At 39.0% G+C, this 16,926-nt stretch overlaps 1 protein-coding gene across 1 annotated transcript in view; it reads right to left on the bottom strand.

Moving 5' to 3' along the window:
- Positions 1-15,534, bottom strand: part of st3gal3a (ST3 beta-galactoside alpha-2,3-sialyltransferase 3a) — a 47,691-nt gene extending 32,157 nt beyond the window's left edge. The window contains 1 exon segment of the mRNA XM_053322284.1: positions 15,298-15,534. Coding sequence (XP_053178259.1) covers positions 15,298-15,534 — 237 coding nt within the window.
- Positions 15,535-16,926: the final 1,392 nt, after the last annotated feature.

The following is a 16,926-nucleotide window of genomic DNA, read 5'->3' as shown; positions in this document are numbered from 1 at the left end:
CAACTGGTTTTTACACTGATTTATACACTGTGATGTGCTTTTTCTACCACTAGGTGGCACTAAAAAGCATGTAGGAACAGAGACAACGGGTCAAAGTGAAGCAGAATGTTTAAGGCCCAGGAACCCAAATTGCAATGTTCCCATACGAGAGGACGAAGCGTCGCAGAAGGTTAATGTAGGAAAGCAGAAAGAATCATGTCTGATTTTCCTGCAGAATACTGTAGTTTACTTATGTGCGACCTACAAGGATTCTCATATTGTCTTGTGATTGCAGCTGTTTCACAAGGAACAGCATTTTACACAACACCCCTACTTCGCCATCTAACCCTAACCATCCACCTCCTCCTGACTTGTAGCTCACGTCCCCCAAACTATTTTTATTTCATTCTGATTGAATAATATTGCTTTTGGGTGGAAACCTTGTAATTGCATATTTTGTTTTGGACATACAAGGTTTATGATTGTGACGTAACATCTAGAGAATGGGTTGTGTTTCTGTGGAGACTGACCAAAAAGCATGCACATTTTTTTTCTCCCATCATTGAGGGTCCATTTCTGGGGTCTTGCCCAGATTGCCTGTATGGTAGATCCAGCCATGGTGGTAGACGGTGATAAACAGATTGTTCATCCAAGTATTTTTTTTAAAGTGCCTGACCTTTTCCAAACAGCTTCCAAAGAGATGTCTCATGGTTCTATGTAACAAACCATCTGACAAGTTAAGAAACTGAACTTAACCAAATGTTAACCAATTCATAACCATCGATTATCCTCCATACCATTAATCTTTCCTTGACCTCAACTATTTAGTGGTTGCCCCATGTAGATATTGGAGATACTGGATCAAATATTTTGAACACTGTTGTCTGATGTAAAAAATAAATGAATGAAATAAATACATAAATAAGTTGACATTCAACATAATTTGAGATTTCATCAGAAAGGTCCAATATTGACATTTTCTGTGGTAATTGGGCTGGAGTGTGTTATCTGGATCAGGAATAAGCACGTTAATCAGGTCTTAGACACATGAAAATGTCATCTGCCAACATATTACATATAAATATACATATATATATATATGAATAATTAATACTTGTTAATAGCAGCCTGTGATCAGATGTCATTATCCAAAGACAGGTGTGAGTTGCTAAAGAAAAACTTACTTTTTCTTTTCTGTTTTTATTGTTAGACCTTGTGCTTTAGTATAACTGCATAATTCATGAGAAATTTCCAAAAATATAGAATTGAGTGAAGTTGAAAGAGACAGGATTGTCATGACTGATTTCTCTGATTTGAAATACGTAAAGCTTTTTTGGACAGTCATTTAAATCCTCCACTCGACTATAAAGCTGTTCCTACAGTGTAACTCCTGCCACTCCCAGACAGAAAGGTAGAATTGAGCCTTTACTTTGTCTGCTGCAATGACACGCTGCTTTCCCATGAGGATCATTAAAATGTCACAATGTCTCTCTGATGTCACTGCAGGGGAACTCTGTGACAGATGGCCTTCACAGCATGACATGAAAGTTAAAGAAAGTGTCCACAATTTGGAGATGACACTGAATACAGACAGCAGTGTGCTTCAAATCCTCTTTGGAGCTGTGACGGAGAACTTAAGTAGACAAATAAAGTAATTCTCAATGTCACCAGTGAGTAAAGCAACAGATCTAGGCAGACGGGAAGGCCAGAAAGTAAATAAACAGCTATTCTAACACAAGACTGAAATCTGATGGCTTTAATTGCTTCTTTATCAGGCAACAACACCCAGCTGCTATTCGTCTACACGTGTCTGTGTGTGTGTGTGTGTGTGTGTGTGTGTGTGTGTGTGTGTGTGTCTGTGTGTGTTTGTGTGTATGTGTGTGTGTGTGTGTGTGTGTGTGTCATTGTATCTCCATGTGCTTCTGTGTACTGTGGGCTATATTTACCAGTATGAGTTTGTGAGCCTGGAAGGAGTGTTGGGCCTGTTGTGAGGAGATAAACAGCTGAGTAAGATGGCAGATAGTTGAGTCTGAAATCTCTTTACTGCAGAAACTACAACAGCAGCATCAACCCTATACTAAATATGCCCCTTTACAAGAACATACAGTGGATTGGGGAAGGAGAAGCGATCCCTCTGACACTTTAATCTCTTGTTTATTTGGGTCTAAAGACTAAAAATGTTTAATGCACAGATCTAAAAGTGAGATTCAGCTAGTGAAACAAATGCCTGCCTGGAAGTTTACCATCAGTCTTTTTTCAGCCATGTCAACACTTTCTAGTGATGGAAACTTTGAAGCTGCTCCTCTACAGACCACTGCTCACTCACAGGATGCAACATTTCTGCTGTGAACTACCTGTGTGCATGCATATGTGTGTGTGTGTGTGTGTGTGTGTGTGTGTGTGTGAGAGAGATTGGGTTTGTCGAACGGCATGAATATGTGAGGTAAATCTCCAATCTGAATGTATTCAGTTAGGTTTCAGTGCTCAGTGTTCCAGAACCGAGCCTGTGTGGAATGGCAGACCTGAGCTGTAGCTGTAATTGGCATTGCTGCTTTAAAATGAAGGAGGATTTTGCCTCTTTAGAGAGCATTATGCGCCTGACAGAGCTGCTATCCATCATTCTGAGGAAGGTGGTTTTGACATATAGAACAGGATATCTCCTTTTATTCAACCTCAGTGAGTCTGAGCCCAGCAGGCCTGTGCATAAAGCCTAGCCTGCAGCACCACCATAGAACATAATTACATTCTTGACAGAAAACTAAATGGTACCTTCATACTATTTGTTTGAGCCTCTTTGGTAGGTTAGGCAGGGACAGAAGTATATACAGTACGTTCTCACCTAGCAGCCTCATGAATGGCAGTTGAATCAGGGTTTCAGAGTAAAGGGTAATGTGAAGCATGGAAGGTTCAAATCATAATGTTTTAGCATCAGTCTAGGATGTTCATGTTTCTCAGGCTGCATTCAGACTGCAGGCAAATCTGATTCCTAGGTCTGACTGTCCACACTGTTTTTAGCTAGTGTCCGAATGGGATTGGGCTCTGTTCAGACTGGGCCACATTAATGACCAATCTGATAGGTTGCTGTGGTAACGGTTGGCTTGAAGTGTGAACGCAGCCTCAGAGGATGAATTCTAGTATCAGTTTTAGAATATTAAAAGCACACCCTTTAGTATTTTCTGATCGGATCCTGATCAGCAGGATGACTTTGTTTGTCATTTCCTTCCAAAATGTACAAATCACAAAAATATGTATATGACTGTTTTCTAATGCCACTATGTTTGAAGAAGAACTACACAAAAATGTATTTATCATTATTGAAATAACTATTTCTTGTGCTGTACACATAATTGCGTAGAATTATTGGTTTATGATGAAGACCAGAAAGATGCTATATGTGTATGGATCAGTGACAAATAAGGGCTGGCAAGATGATAATTCAAAATATGTTAAAGCTAGGTTTGTTCAAATGTACATTTAGTCATTATGTTGGTTTTATATCATTTGAAATGACATTTGCACCATTTTTTACCAAAAGTAAGACTGAATGCTCCTGAAAATGTCAAATGGTGTAACCACAAAATAATGATAAATATTATATATTGTATCCACCTACAGTGTGGTTTAATTATCAAAGCTGAATGATTTGTTAAACATTTGTTAACCATTTATATTTTTGCCATAATCCTGTAATATATTCTCTCAAAATGTCAGAAAAAAGCAGACATTTTATGTGTGTAAGTTACTCATATGTTTAATCTTAAATTTGAACCCATTTAAATGTGATGAAACCACATGGACACAAAAAACAGTCACTGAAACATATATGTAATATCTGTATTTCAGGTCAGTCAGTCAGTTCAACTGTACAATATACATTTTTTTATTTTAAAATCTGTGCAATATCAATAATCACGCTCAGGTATATTAACATTACACCAATTTTTATTTTTTATTTCCTGTTGCTCATATTGTTCGTTTTACTTAATTATTTATTGTTCTTTGTTTTTCATTAATTGATTGTTCACTTGCTGCTGTAACGCTGTACATTTCCATCATGTGACTAATAAAGGTTTATCTCATCTGATCTTATCTCATATTTCTTATATAATTGCGGGCCATTTACCATCACATAATAAAGGATCAATAATAACAACAATAATAACAACAATAATAATAATAATAATGATAATGATAATAATAATAATAATAATAATAATAATAATAATAATAATAATAATAATAATAACTAACCCTGGTTATGTATGAGAAAAGACTGTAGTTTGTCTTGAAATGAGGACTTAACTGAAGTTAGGGGATTATTGTATTCATGGATAAAACACACAACAAGTGTTTCTTATAACAGTGGTAGTGAACAGGAAACTTACTACAGTCCATTTTACTGAAGTCACACACTTTAAACCATCAATTCCGCCTCCTCCCTCCATCACAATGTCAGGCTCGCTTCACCTTTATTCTGAAAGGTCAAATCTAATTTCCAACATCCAACTACAGGGTGTCATTTCTACAACCATGTTCACTATGACAGGGAAAGGACTGTGTGTGCTTCATGCATGAGGGAACATCTGTCATTTGTGTGCATGAGTATAACGGAGCCCTTCAAAGACAAAACATCATTCACACAGCCGCTAGAGTCACACACATGAACATAGGTCAGATCTGATATATCATATTTCTTCCTATCTTATCAAGGAAGGATGCTTTCTTTGGCCAAACCTTTGTACCTTCATAAGCTAACAGCAAGATGACATTTGCTGTGGATATTTGTGATGTCCAACAGTGACCCCTGACCTTCCTCTGCCACCATCACCATGACAACATTCCCACTTTATATTGTTATGAGACTCTATCTCCAACCCTCAGCACAAACTTCACACTATCTTCAGCTTGCTTCTTCTACCAAACATCTTGTATCGTGTGTTTAGAAGATTTAATCTCCTTTGTTTGTTTTCTCTTGGTGATTTTCTCTTATGTAACTCTTTGAAATCACATGTAAAAATGATGGAGCATGAGTCTTATGATAGAGAATATAAAACTGTCACAGAGAATACAGGAGTCAGTGTGCCTCAGGCCTTTGTCAAGCAAAATAGCATCATGCTTATTTAGCGTTGTGTGTGTGTGCCTCTGTTCCTCTATCTAATCCTGAACTGTTCTGAGGCTACCTGCACTATGACTGTACATTTTCAACAGCTGCGTGGGAGTGCATTTCTTTATGAATTGATTCTATCTCTTGTATATGCTGACAACATGTGCCTTGAAGTGTAAAGCAAAGCTAAACTTAACATGTTTTTCATGAGAATCCAGCTGTGCACAATTATTAAGATGACATTTCTATAGCTGCATATTCTCCCTTTAACAAGTTAAATAAAGTTAAATAAAGTTAAATAAATCCATGTTTATTACTCAATAATTATTTAAAGACCATGTAAAGTGAATTCAGACATTTTCTTCTAAACACATTAAATAGGTCATAAATGTATTTCTAAAAAAGGTGTAAAAAGCATTTCAACCATTTAGATTTGAATTGTGGAGCTAGGCTTCACAAACTGTGTTTCAAGATTTCTGTGTTCAGGATTTAGTGGGCGGGTCTGAAAATCACTGCTGCATTAGCATAAACCCGCCCCTGTTGCTGTAGAGGTATAAATACATTCAGCACACACAACTACTACTACAGTTAGGCAGTTAGCAACCAAGTTAGCCGCCGAGCTAGCAGCTGAGTTAGCAGCAGAAAGCTCTCAGACGTAGCGTCCATGTTTCTGGTAGAAGTGGTGACTTTGGTTGACAGGTGACACTTGGTAGGGGGCGGGGTTTCAGCTGACTCGGCGGGCACTCCCACAGCGTTTGGGAGCAGAGAAAGAGGCTGAGTTTTACACAACTTTGAAGCCTAATTTCATATATTTGGCGATTTTTTTAATCATTCAAATTTGGCAGGGTGGTTAACAACACACTTTTCTGTGGTATGTCAAACTCAGAACACATATTTATTCTTACTTTACACAGACTTTAAACGAGCTGCTCAATTTAAGCAATGTATCATGTGTAGGATGCTGCATATGATTCTCACTGTGTGTGTGTTCCAATATTTTGATGTCTTTGCCAGAGACTACCACCGTCTGTGTGTGTGTGTGTGTGTGTGTGTGTATCTTTTTTCCACCAGCATCCTGCCCACTCTAATTACCAGGGAGAGGGAACCCACAGCATCTCCCACAGGGTTCCCGTCACAGCCAGCCACCACACCAGGCTTCTCTGTCCAAACACAGAGCAGCTGCCAGGGCTGAACATTAACACACACATGCACACACATGCACACACACATGCACACACACAAACACAAACACCTCCTTTGCAGAGACACATCATTAGCATAGCATGTTGCTGATAATTCTCCAGACACAGCATTTGCCCGGCTGCTCGTCTGTCTCGGTAAAGTGCTGCTAAAACTGTTTTCCTTCCTATTGTCACACAGTCAGTAAGGGATGAATCCAAACTTGATTTATGAATATTTTACAAGTTCAAATGTCAGGTGATATTCATAAGTGGATTGGATTGAATTGAAGCTGACAGAAAATAAGAAATAAAAGATGAAATTGATTAATACACCTTCTAAAATAATTAGTAATAATGACATTAAAATGCTTTGTAAGTTCAGAGGGCTGCATTTGCATAATAACTGTCCTTTCCTGTCCTGTCTTTAATTGATGTTCAATTCTAAGGTCTTCAGGTGATAAAAATGATAAAATAATCGGCAGATACATCTAATCACCACCAATAAACCGTTCAGACAGTCTACCTGGGAGGCAAAACCCAGGGCAAAATGTCAATTACGGACATGTTGAATATGAGGTTTTTATCTTTATTAACTGTTACACCTTCTCTTATGTGAATGGACTAAACCTGACCAATGTTAAAAGCAACAGATAAACAACTCTTCTTTATTTTCTTTGTTGCATTAAGAAAGAGTGGAGCCACCCAAGTGCAAAATGGAAAAGAAAACAGACTACAACCTTTTTAAAGTATGTCCTCTATAGCTGGAAGTACATTCTTGCACTATGTCCCATGGTTACCTGATGAGAGTGCACTGACAGAAGCAACAGGAGACGATTGGGTTGATGTGCTTCAGCAGCTTGTAAACAGCCTGCAGCGCCTCTCGCCTAATGTTGTGTGAGTCTATAATCCATTAACTGGATGACTTAAAGCCAGTGAAAAGGACTTACAATTCATTTTGAAAATCCCTAGAAGCCAATGACTGAAGGGTCGCCACTGCAGTGGAGACTTCATCCTAACAAGCAACGATACCATCCTACAACTGGATTTCATGTGAGAAGCATGGATGTGATGAGGATGAACGTGTGAGTTGTGATTTGGTTTGATTAGTTATTTAAACAGACTAGTTGTGTTGGGTATTGAACCTTAACCTTAAAGTGATGGTTCGGCGTAATTTCGACCTAGCGTCATATGCACCACGAGGTCTATCTAAACACCACCTCAGCCCTTTTTTTTCATTTGGTCGCAAAATAGTAGAGTTAGAGTCATCAGCCGAATGGCTTAGTACAGGCGCTAATGGGACCACCAGTGTATCATTACCCCACTAATAATGCCTGGATTGTTATCAAAATTCTACAGTAGTACAAATAGGGTCTTTACTCATAAATCGATGCATTGGAAAGTTTGTAAGTACACTAGGAGTTTATTAAAATAAACACTTACCTGATGGCTTTTACTCTGCAGCTGCTGCTAATGCTGCTAAAGCTGTAAACATCGTCGAAATATTGCGAGATCCCGCACAGCACATCTAGAGATCTGTGCAGGATGTCGCTATTTGTACTACTGTAGAAGTTTGATAACAATCCAGGCATTATTAGTGGAGTAATTTACGTGATACACTGGTGTTCCTGTTAGCGCCTGTACTAAGGCATTCGGCTGATGACTCTGACTCCACTAATTTGTGACCAAATTTAAATAAAACGCTGATTAGATAGACCTCATGGTGCACATGACGCTAGGTCGAAATTACACCAAACCATCGCTTTAATATGTTTTTGGCACCAATGAGCTTGAATATTTTTAAAAAATCACAGATGTTAGCAGGGATTCAGAGGACTGGAACCAGGCTGATGAGTCACATTCATGAAGTGCAAGTGCAGAAATCTCACACCGTGTACTAGACTGTTAAATACATAACAAAGAGAACAGAGAAGTTAGTGTGAAAATAGATGCAGGTATTAGGGAAAATGATCTGTAAACACCCTCTAAGTAGCTTTACTCTGTCACTACCAAGCATTCCTGATACTCAGCCAGGTGCATACTTGTGTTACATATTTAAATCAAAGGGTAATGTCAGTATTTTTCAACCTAAACAATATTTTCTCATCTTCTTCTGTCTAAATGACTAATGATGAAATCAGTCCAGTACCAAGCGAGAGCGCTACAGCTGACAGCTGTGACACAGGCTGTTATGTAATGAGATGGGGCAATTGAACCTCGTTTGTCCACTAAAAGTGTTTGTTTTTTGGTCGGTTGTGGAGGAGGTAGAGCTGTCATCCACCAAGCAGAAGATCGGTGGTTTGATTCTTGGCTCCTCCAGTCTACATGTAGATGTGTCCTTGGATGTGTCAAAATTGCTCCTGATGGCTGCAGCAACAGTGTATGAATGTGTATGAATGGGTGAATGTGACATGTAGTGTAAAAGTGCTTTGAGTTGGTCAAAAAGAAAAGTGCTATATAATTATAGTCTATTTACCATTTGCCATTTGGTTACTGACAGGCTCAGATTGACAACATTATGGAAAAAATTCATACAGAGAAGTAAAACATTTTTTTCGTGATCCAGTCTGTTACTGTATCTAACTAAGCTTCACTCAAAGAAGTATCCTTCTGAAATGTTGTAAGAGGGGAGTTACTGTTGATATCAGCTGTCATGGCAATGGAGAAGCGGAGAGGACGCTGTTTTTTCACCGCTTCTCCATCTGAGTTTAACAGCTTACAATAGTATATAACGTCAACTATACTATTGTCATTTTATATTTTATATTTTATTTCTTTTCCTTTCTTTTTTTAATTAAATATTCAACCATGACTGAGTTGGAGAGAGAAGTGGAGGAGTTTGTTGTGTTGGAGTACAGAAAGTGTAGCTCACAATCTTCTAAAAAGATTTTAAAAGCCATGACAGTGAGGGGGCGCTACTGCCCCATTGGGATTACATTGCAGCCTGACTCGTGGCTGCCGGCTACAGGTTGAAAAATAACTGAGGGTCTGTTCGAAACTGCATACTTTCCATACTTAATACTACTACTACTCGTATTAACTCTGACGTCATTTGAAGTATGTAGTGTGTTTCAACTGCGTAGTATGTGATTTAGAGTATGTGAGAAGTTCCTGGATGGTTTACTAGATTCTCCAGAAATGCAGAGTATGCATCAAGAGCTACTAGAGACTACTCACACTCAAATTACCCAAGATGCAATGTAACATCTGAAAAAAACCTAAAATACAAACATCACAGATCACCACCTCATGGTTTCAAGTTAGCTACAGCTAGGGTATGTTCGCTTCCTGTTTTCAAAATAAAAACACCAATTATATCGTTTTCTTAATAATGAAAGGCAACAGGTGTTTTATTTTGTGAAAATGACCGGAAATGCGTTACTCGCTACGGCTAACTTGAGTTGCTTCGAATTTGCACGAACAAAACTTTAAACAGGTGTTATTTGGACAAATTAGCCTCACATTATGGATCTAAAGGGCTACTTTACTTTCCTCCTAAAATGGTTAGAAATGTGGATAAAGTGTTATATTTACAGAGTTAGAGCTAAAATGAAATCAGCTTCAGCCGGGTAGGAACGAAATGCATTGTGGATTATCATGTAGTTTACTACAGTGTAAACGGTCTGCTTACTATCTGGTCGTTTAGTGTGTAGGATGTAGGATGGAAGTATGTAGTATAGAAGTATGTAGTAAGTGGTATGCAGTTTCGAACACAGCACTTGTTTCCCTTTAACTGCCAAGTGTCCCCAAGTATGTGTTAAGACCCCAAGCAAGTGTTGAAGGATTTCCTGGACACACTGGGGCACTACACTGGGGTACTACACTGGGACACTACACTGGGGTACTACACTGGGGTACTACACTGGGGCACTACACTGGGGCATTACACTGGTGTACTACACTGGAGCACTACAATGGGGCACTACACTGGGACACTACACTGGGGCACTACACTGGGACACTACACTGGGGCACTACACTGGGACACTACACTGGGACACTACACTGGGGCACTACACTGGGGCACTTGAGGTTGATGACGTCTTTCATCAGGCAGATTAATAAGGTTGGAGGTTTTGTAATCAGGGACGGCCACTCAGTCTCCCCAAACACAAGTGACAGGCCCGAGTGACAAGAGCCACTTGGGAACCGGAGCCTGCAGCCAAATGGAGGGGTTTGAAGCATCAGCCTCAGTCCATATTCTTAATGAATGTTTGTAAGCTAAATGACTCAGAGGGCTGCACATGTGGCACCACACTACTGACACCATCAGGACCATATAACTCAAGAAGAGAGATAAAGATCCCAGTTGTTAACTACTAAAACAATGCTTTCGAAACTGTTACATAAATTAGGGAGTCAGTCATCTGTATTCAGAGGCAGAGGTGGAGAGGTCTACAATACACCAAGGAGGTGACACACACTTTTTTGAAATTGTTTAATGGCTTTCCTTTTTTTTAAGGTCAGGATCACATCAACTGCCTCAAAATCCTGCAAGATTTTAACTATGCTATTTGCCTAAACATCAACTGACATCCTTTCAGCAACTTCTTTCAGCACTCATCTTTAAACTGACACTTCAGTACCTTCCATTTCCTGTCAGCATATCCAGATTGAGTCATATTTAAATTGGTATCAATATGTCACTTCGCTGCTAAGACTTCAACTGTTACTTGTTAATTGAAAGAGGAGATCAATTTAAATGATACTTGATCTAGGACGTCCAGCTTTCTTTATCACTCATTACACTTCAGCTAACACTTCAGCTCCTTTTAACACTTCAACTGATCAACTTTCACTCAGCACTTGCACTTAAACTGAATAATTCTCTCCTTTCAGTATTTCCATTTTAGTTGCCACTTCAAATTTGTTCAGAATCTCTGCTTAAACTGTCACTTCATCTTATTCTGGTGCTTTATTTCAATGAAATGAATTGTTACAGTCCTAGGTATTGTCTTCCTGCTTTGCCTAGTAGGTTTCAGTAAACTTCAGGTCTGCACCATACATCTGTCATTATAGGTTCAAACCTGACTCAGACCTTTTTTCACATCACTGCCAAACAGCTCAAAAAAGAAAAGATACATCTTTTTAAAAAAATGGAGACCACTGAATGCACCACTAGATGTTATCTGAATGCTATAACATGCTGTGAGTGAGATGTGGCATTAAAGCATTTCACTCTGCTGTACAATGTTGTTTCTTGTTTGACTTGGTATTGAAGTAGCATGATGGACCTCATACTGACACGGAAGACTAAATTGTGGTATGCAGCACAACATTAACTGCTGGTTTCCTCCAGCGTTGCCTTCACATCCATGTGACAGAGAGAGAAAAATGGTGTGTGTGCCTCCTGCAGCTCACTGAGAGCATATGAAGGCAGGCTGGGCTCTGGCTGGCCTGTGGAGCCCGTATGGGTGATGGATGACAATAATTATGTGGAACATCTACTTGCTTGGCGTGTGTTGGGGGGATGGAGAGGGAGGAGTGCAGGGGTGGCACGGAGGGCAGAGTCATGTTCATGTGATATAATAACAGTGAAGCATGCCTGTTCATTCCTGGGACCCAGTCCACTCCATCACCCACCCCACCAGTCTCTGATCCTTTACCCGTCTGCATGAGGTGGGGTCTTGGCCCCCGGAGCCAGCCTATGTTTGAATACAATACACTTCAACAACAGCAGCAACCTCCAAGCTCCAGGAAAGCATAAAGGCTTGACCTGAGAGGGGAAGAGGAGCAGCTGGCCAAGGTGCCTGTAATAAGGACATGAAACCAGCAGGAAGCATTGACCGCTGACCGCACCGATGTGGAATTTTAATTTGTTTGGCAAGAACAGAAATTGGACACAGCAATGGGACACTCCATGACAGCAGAGCTACTTAAATGTTCCTGCTATTACAATAAAACACTTCAGAATTCACTGTTGAGTTTTCACAAGAGAATTATCATCATACGATTCTTGCTTACATTGTGTGTTCAACCACACTTTGTTCATTTCAAGCTGATGGAGTTAGTCAGCTGTCATATGCTTTAGTTGTTATCACTTGACAATATAAAAATACACAGGAGGAGATTATGACCTCTGTCAGTGATGATTATGCCTCCCAACTCCCATATAACATAATAACATACAACATTACATACATGCTTGGGACACATGAAAAAAATGCATCCAAAAACTTCAGAAACACCAAGGAAGTGAAGCTTATAATGAGAATTGCCAATATTTCATATTTAAAGATATTATAATCTGGACATATATGACCAAGAAATATATAAAGCAAGAGTATTTACAAAAATGCAACAATGTGAGGATGCAAAAATGACTTTACAACTAAAAATATTGTATTTACACACCTGGACAAGCTTTATGTTATTTGGTGTGAAATGATCCGATATTAGTTCAATCTAATATTGTCTTCAACCAACGTATGTACAGTTATATATATATGTGTATATATTTTTTTATATTACTTTTTTCTTATTTAATACATATTTACGTTTTTTCTTTATCTGTTATTAACTTTATTCAAAAAATGACAAAAAATGTTTTTTTGTACTTTGTTTAATCTTTATTACTTTTGTATATGTGGGTGGGGGGACGGTATGTTTTGCATGGTTGTGTGTGGGAGTATTATGTTCTATGTGTTTTAAATTGTTCTAAAATAAATAAAGATATTGAGTAAAAATATTGTATTTACAAAGACTGAAAACGTGAAATAAACAACAATTGAGCACAGAAAGATATTTTCATTATGTACCTACAGAGTATAATGAGCTTTATGTGCTTTTAAAAACACTAAATAAAATGAGTGCTGTCCTTTGAAAAAAAAAGCCATCAAAATGTAGCTTTAAGCTGGGAGAGCATTCCAAAGACAATCTGAAAGCCAAATAATATAAATAAAGATGTCTGCTGGCAATGTTTTGGCACTATTTTGTTCATTATCTGTCCATTTGTCCTCACAGAGCTGCATTTCCTGACAAGACAAGTGAAACAGAGAGAGAGAAAAACAGAGAAAAATGCCGGCATGTCGCAGCAGGACAGAGGCAACGACAGAGGGAGACGTGCGTAGCTCTGTCTCAACTGGTTGTCTGGCTGTTTTCCTTTGACAGAGAAGACAGTGAGGCAGTGGATGGGACAATGCTTCTGCTGTCTGGGTGTCATCTCTGCCTCCCTGGAGAGAGAGACTATCATAACAGCACTGCACACACACTATATTCAATTAGAAAAGAGTTGAAGCACACTTGGGAGAAATGGGATTTACACTTTGTCTTTTCTCTAAACATTTTACCTCAAAGTGAGAATCCAATAGTCTTCCTTGTTGTTGCTGTTCAGTCTTTTCTTCTCTTAGACATCTATTTGAATGATCTGACACGTTTTAATAAAACATCTAACCTGACACTGTTTATTAACAGCACAGAGCTCAGTTGGAGAGTTTGACACTCACAAACAGATTCAGTCCAGCTGTTGCTCACAGAGTAAAACCATGGAGCTAATTAAATTAAATGAGCCACTTGGGTTTGACTGTGGAACAGCGACTGACATCGTGAACCGTTATCACACTTTAACTTATATATGCAAATAAATCCTATTTATCTCAATTCCCCCAGACAAACACACACATCTTCATCTGCCATCTGCCTCATTGCAGCGTTTCATGTCTTCAATGGTATTATTAAACATGAAATCATCCCCGAATATAATTATTACTGTCATCATGATCAATCCAGGATATAAAGAGGAGACTGTACAGATCAAAAGAGAAGCAGACTGCAAACAAAACTGTTACATTGAATGAAATGATTCAAGGGGCATTATATTAACTAATCATATATAGCTATATTTTTAATAGGGAATTACAACGGGTCTGTTAATATATATTTATGTTAAAGAATGGTAAATGGACTATACTTATATAGCTCTTTTCTAGTCTTTCTGTCCACTCAAAGCTCTTTTACACTACATGTTACATTCACCCATTCACATACATGCATACACTGATGACAGGCACTACCACACAGTGTACCAACCTGTTCATCAGGAGGAAACTAACATTCATACAACTTTGGTACAGCCATCAGGAGCAATTTGGGGTTCAGTATCTTGCCCAAGGACACACTTACATGTAGACTGGAGGAGCCAGGAATCAAACCACCAATGTTCTGATTGGTGTATGACGACTGAGCCACAGCCACCACAGCCAAAAGAAACTTTAATGCTATTATATTGTATAATCATGTCAGGTTCACCAAGCTTATTGAAATCTTGGTGAATAAAAAGAAGAAAAGAACAAAAACCGAGTTAAGAAATATCAGAGATATATTTGAGGTCGTTTAGAAACAGTGTTATTCACCACATTTCTTAGTCACGATTCTTTAATACTTAGATGTATGTATCAAAAATATTGGTTTTATATTTTTTTGTTTATGGGGGACAAGGTATCTGTAGATATCAGCATTATCCTTTTTCTTCTATTTAATTAGTTTTTGGTAACAGCCTTAAAACTTCAGTGTCAGTCAGGTTATAATAATTATAATTCAAAATACACTTATTGTACCTCATAATGACACTGTTATAGCTTTGCAGCAACTAGTGACTTTAATGAGTGACTTAATAAAAGCCATATCAGCAGACAGTTTCACACTTAGAAAGACTGACACATAAACTTTAACTGAATGCTGAAGCCTATCAAAATGACTTGTGATGAGGTCACTAGCAGATGTCCATCAGATAGGTCCAAACTTCACTTATTCAATCTGTGCCATTACTGAAGAAGAAATATGTTATGGCTTGATTGACAGGTATTTTCAGCCTATTAAAATTGACTGTGATGGTTCAAGTTTCCTCATCCCGACTCAGCTCAGGCTACTTTCTCTCCGTTTGGATTTTCAGGCTTGGGTAAGTGCTGAGTGAAACCATGACCTCATATCGCACACATCTGAATAAATCTGTCCTGCTGGCATTTCTATCTCTGCTTTTTGGTGGTGAACTTGTGAACTGTGCCAGTAAATAGTGATGTCATGGCTCATATGCCTCACCAGGCCGGCCTGTCCAGGAACAACCTGCTGCACCCGCGTCCCAGGAGAGCAGAGCTGTTGAAAGCTGCAGGTTTGACTGTGGTATGCAGGCAGCAGGTCTATCCCTGCCAGGCACACATGACTCCGGGCTGTCTCCTCCCTTATAAAACACTCATAATTAGAGCTAGGGAACTTTTCCAGGTTGTACCATGAAATCTCTTTCATGTTTTTCTCAGCAATGTCATGAGAGATTTCCATTTTTTTAAAAACCTAACCTGTTTGACGTGGCATAGATGCAGTAGGTTAGGGTCTTTTTTCTTCTCAATAGCTTGGACAGCTTGTCAAAAAAGAACTTTTTTTACAAATGTAATGTCAAAACAAATTGATCTCATGCCAAAGTCAAGACTAAGTCTACTGACAGCTGCTCGTACAGCACTGACATGGTATCAAGATGTGTTCTCCTCTCTGTAGCATCACCACTTTTCCCTGAATCAAATCCCATAAACTATTCTCACTTAAAGGATAACTATAGATTACTCATTTACAGATCATCATTATGTTGTAGGCTACACATCAAAGTTTGGCAACACAGTGACATTGCTGCGATTAAGTCTGATGGAGCCAAAAACAGCAGCAGTCAGTGGATCACGTTTTCATTAAGTTTATAAAGATGGTCTAAACCAGTTTATGTGGAGGTCAAACTGACACTGAGTGCATTGAAATATCTGTAATTATTTAGTTTAAGTAGTGTTGTGTCTCAAATCCCATACTTCCATTAGTACACTGTGTACACTCTGTACAACAACTTGTGTGAATCAAAATCAACACTTACACTTACTGGAAACGACAATTAGCTAGTTAGCAAGTTAGCATTAGCATTCACGTTATCGTTCGCAGTACCAAATCATTACAGACTGTTAAATGAACCCAATAATGGTGCTTGGTGCAATAACACATGTATAATGTGGATAACGCGGCGATGTTCACCATAGTTACCGTAGTCTTCAACCACCATTTCCTGTTTGAGCAGTGGTCCCTCCGTTTCTGCTACATAGCCAAGATGGCGACCGTTGAGGGCGAGAAGTGTCCATAGTTGAACACACAACTTTTTGACTGTTGTGAGTGAACCATCAAGGTACTCATACTTTACATAGTACACTGCATTTTTCCATACTTCTCATTGCGAACACACTGATGCACTCAAATGATTAAGTGTATGTACAGAAGTACGCAATGTAGGACACAGCATTGAAATGTGGAGCTAGGCTTCACAAACTGTGTTTCAAAATTTCTGTGTTCAGATTTAGTGGGCGGGTCTGAAAATCACTGCTGCTACTGTAGAAGTATAAATACATTCCGCACACACTACTACTACTACAGTCTACAGTTAGCCAGTTAGCTGAGCTAGTCGCCGAGTCAACCGCCGAATTAGCCACCGAGCTAGCAGCAGAAAGCTCTGCCAGAAACCATTTTTCTGGTAGAGGTGGTGACTTTGATTGACAGGTGACACTTGGTAGGGGGCAGGGTTTCAGTGAACTCGGCAGGCACTCCCACAGCGTTTGGGAGCAGAGAAAGAGGCTGACCTTTGAAGCCTAATTTCATATATTTGGCGATTTTTTTAATCATTCAAATTTGGCAGGGTGGCCAAAA

Source organism: Scomber japonicus, chromosome 7, assembly GCF_027409825.1.
Source record: "Scomber japonicus isolate fScoJap1 chromosome 7, fScoJap1.pri, whole genome shotgun sequence".
In the NCBI taxonomy this organism is placed as follows: Eukaryota; Metazoa; Chordata; class Actinopteri; order Scombriformes; family Scombridae; genus Scomber; species Scomber japonicus.
This window is presented reverse-complemented; position numbering and strand designations above follow the sequence as displayed.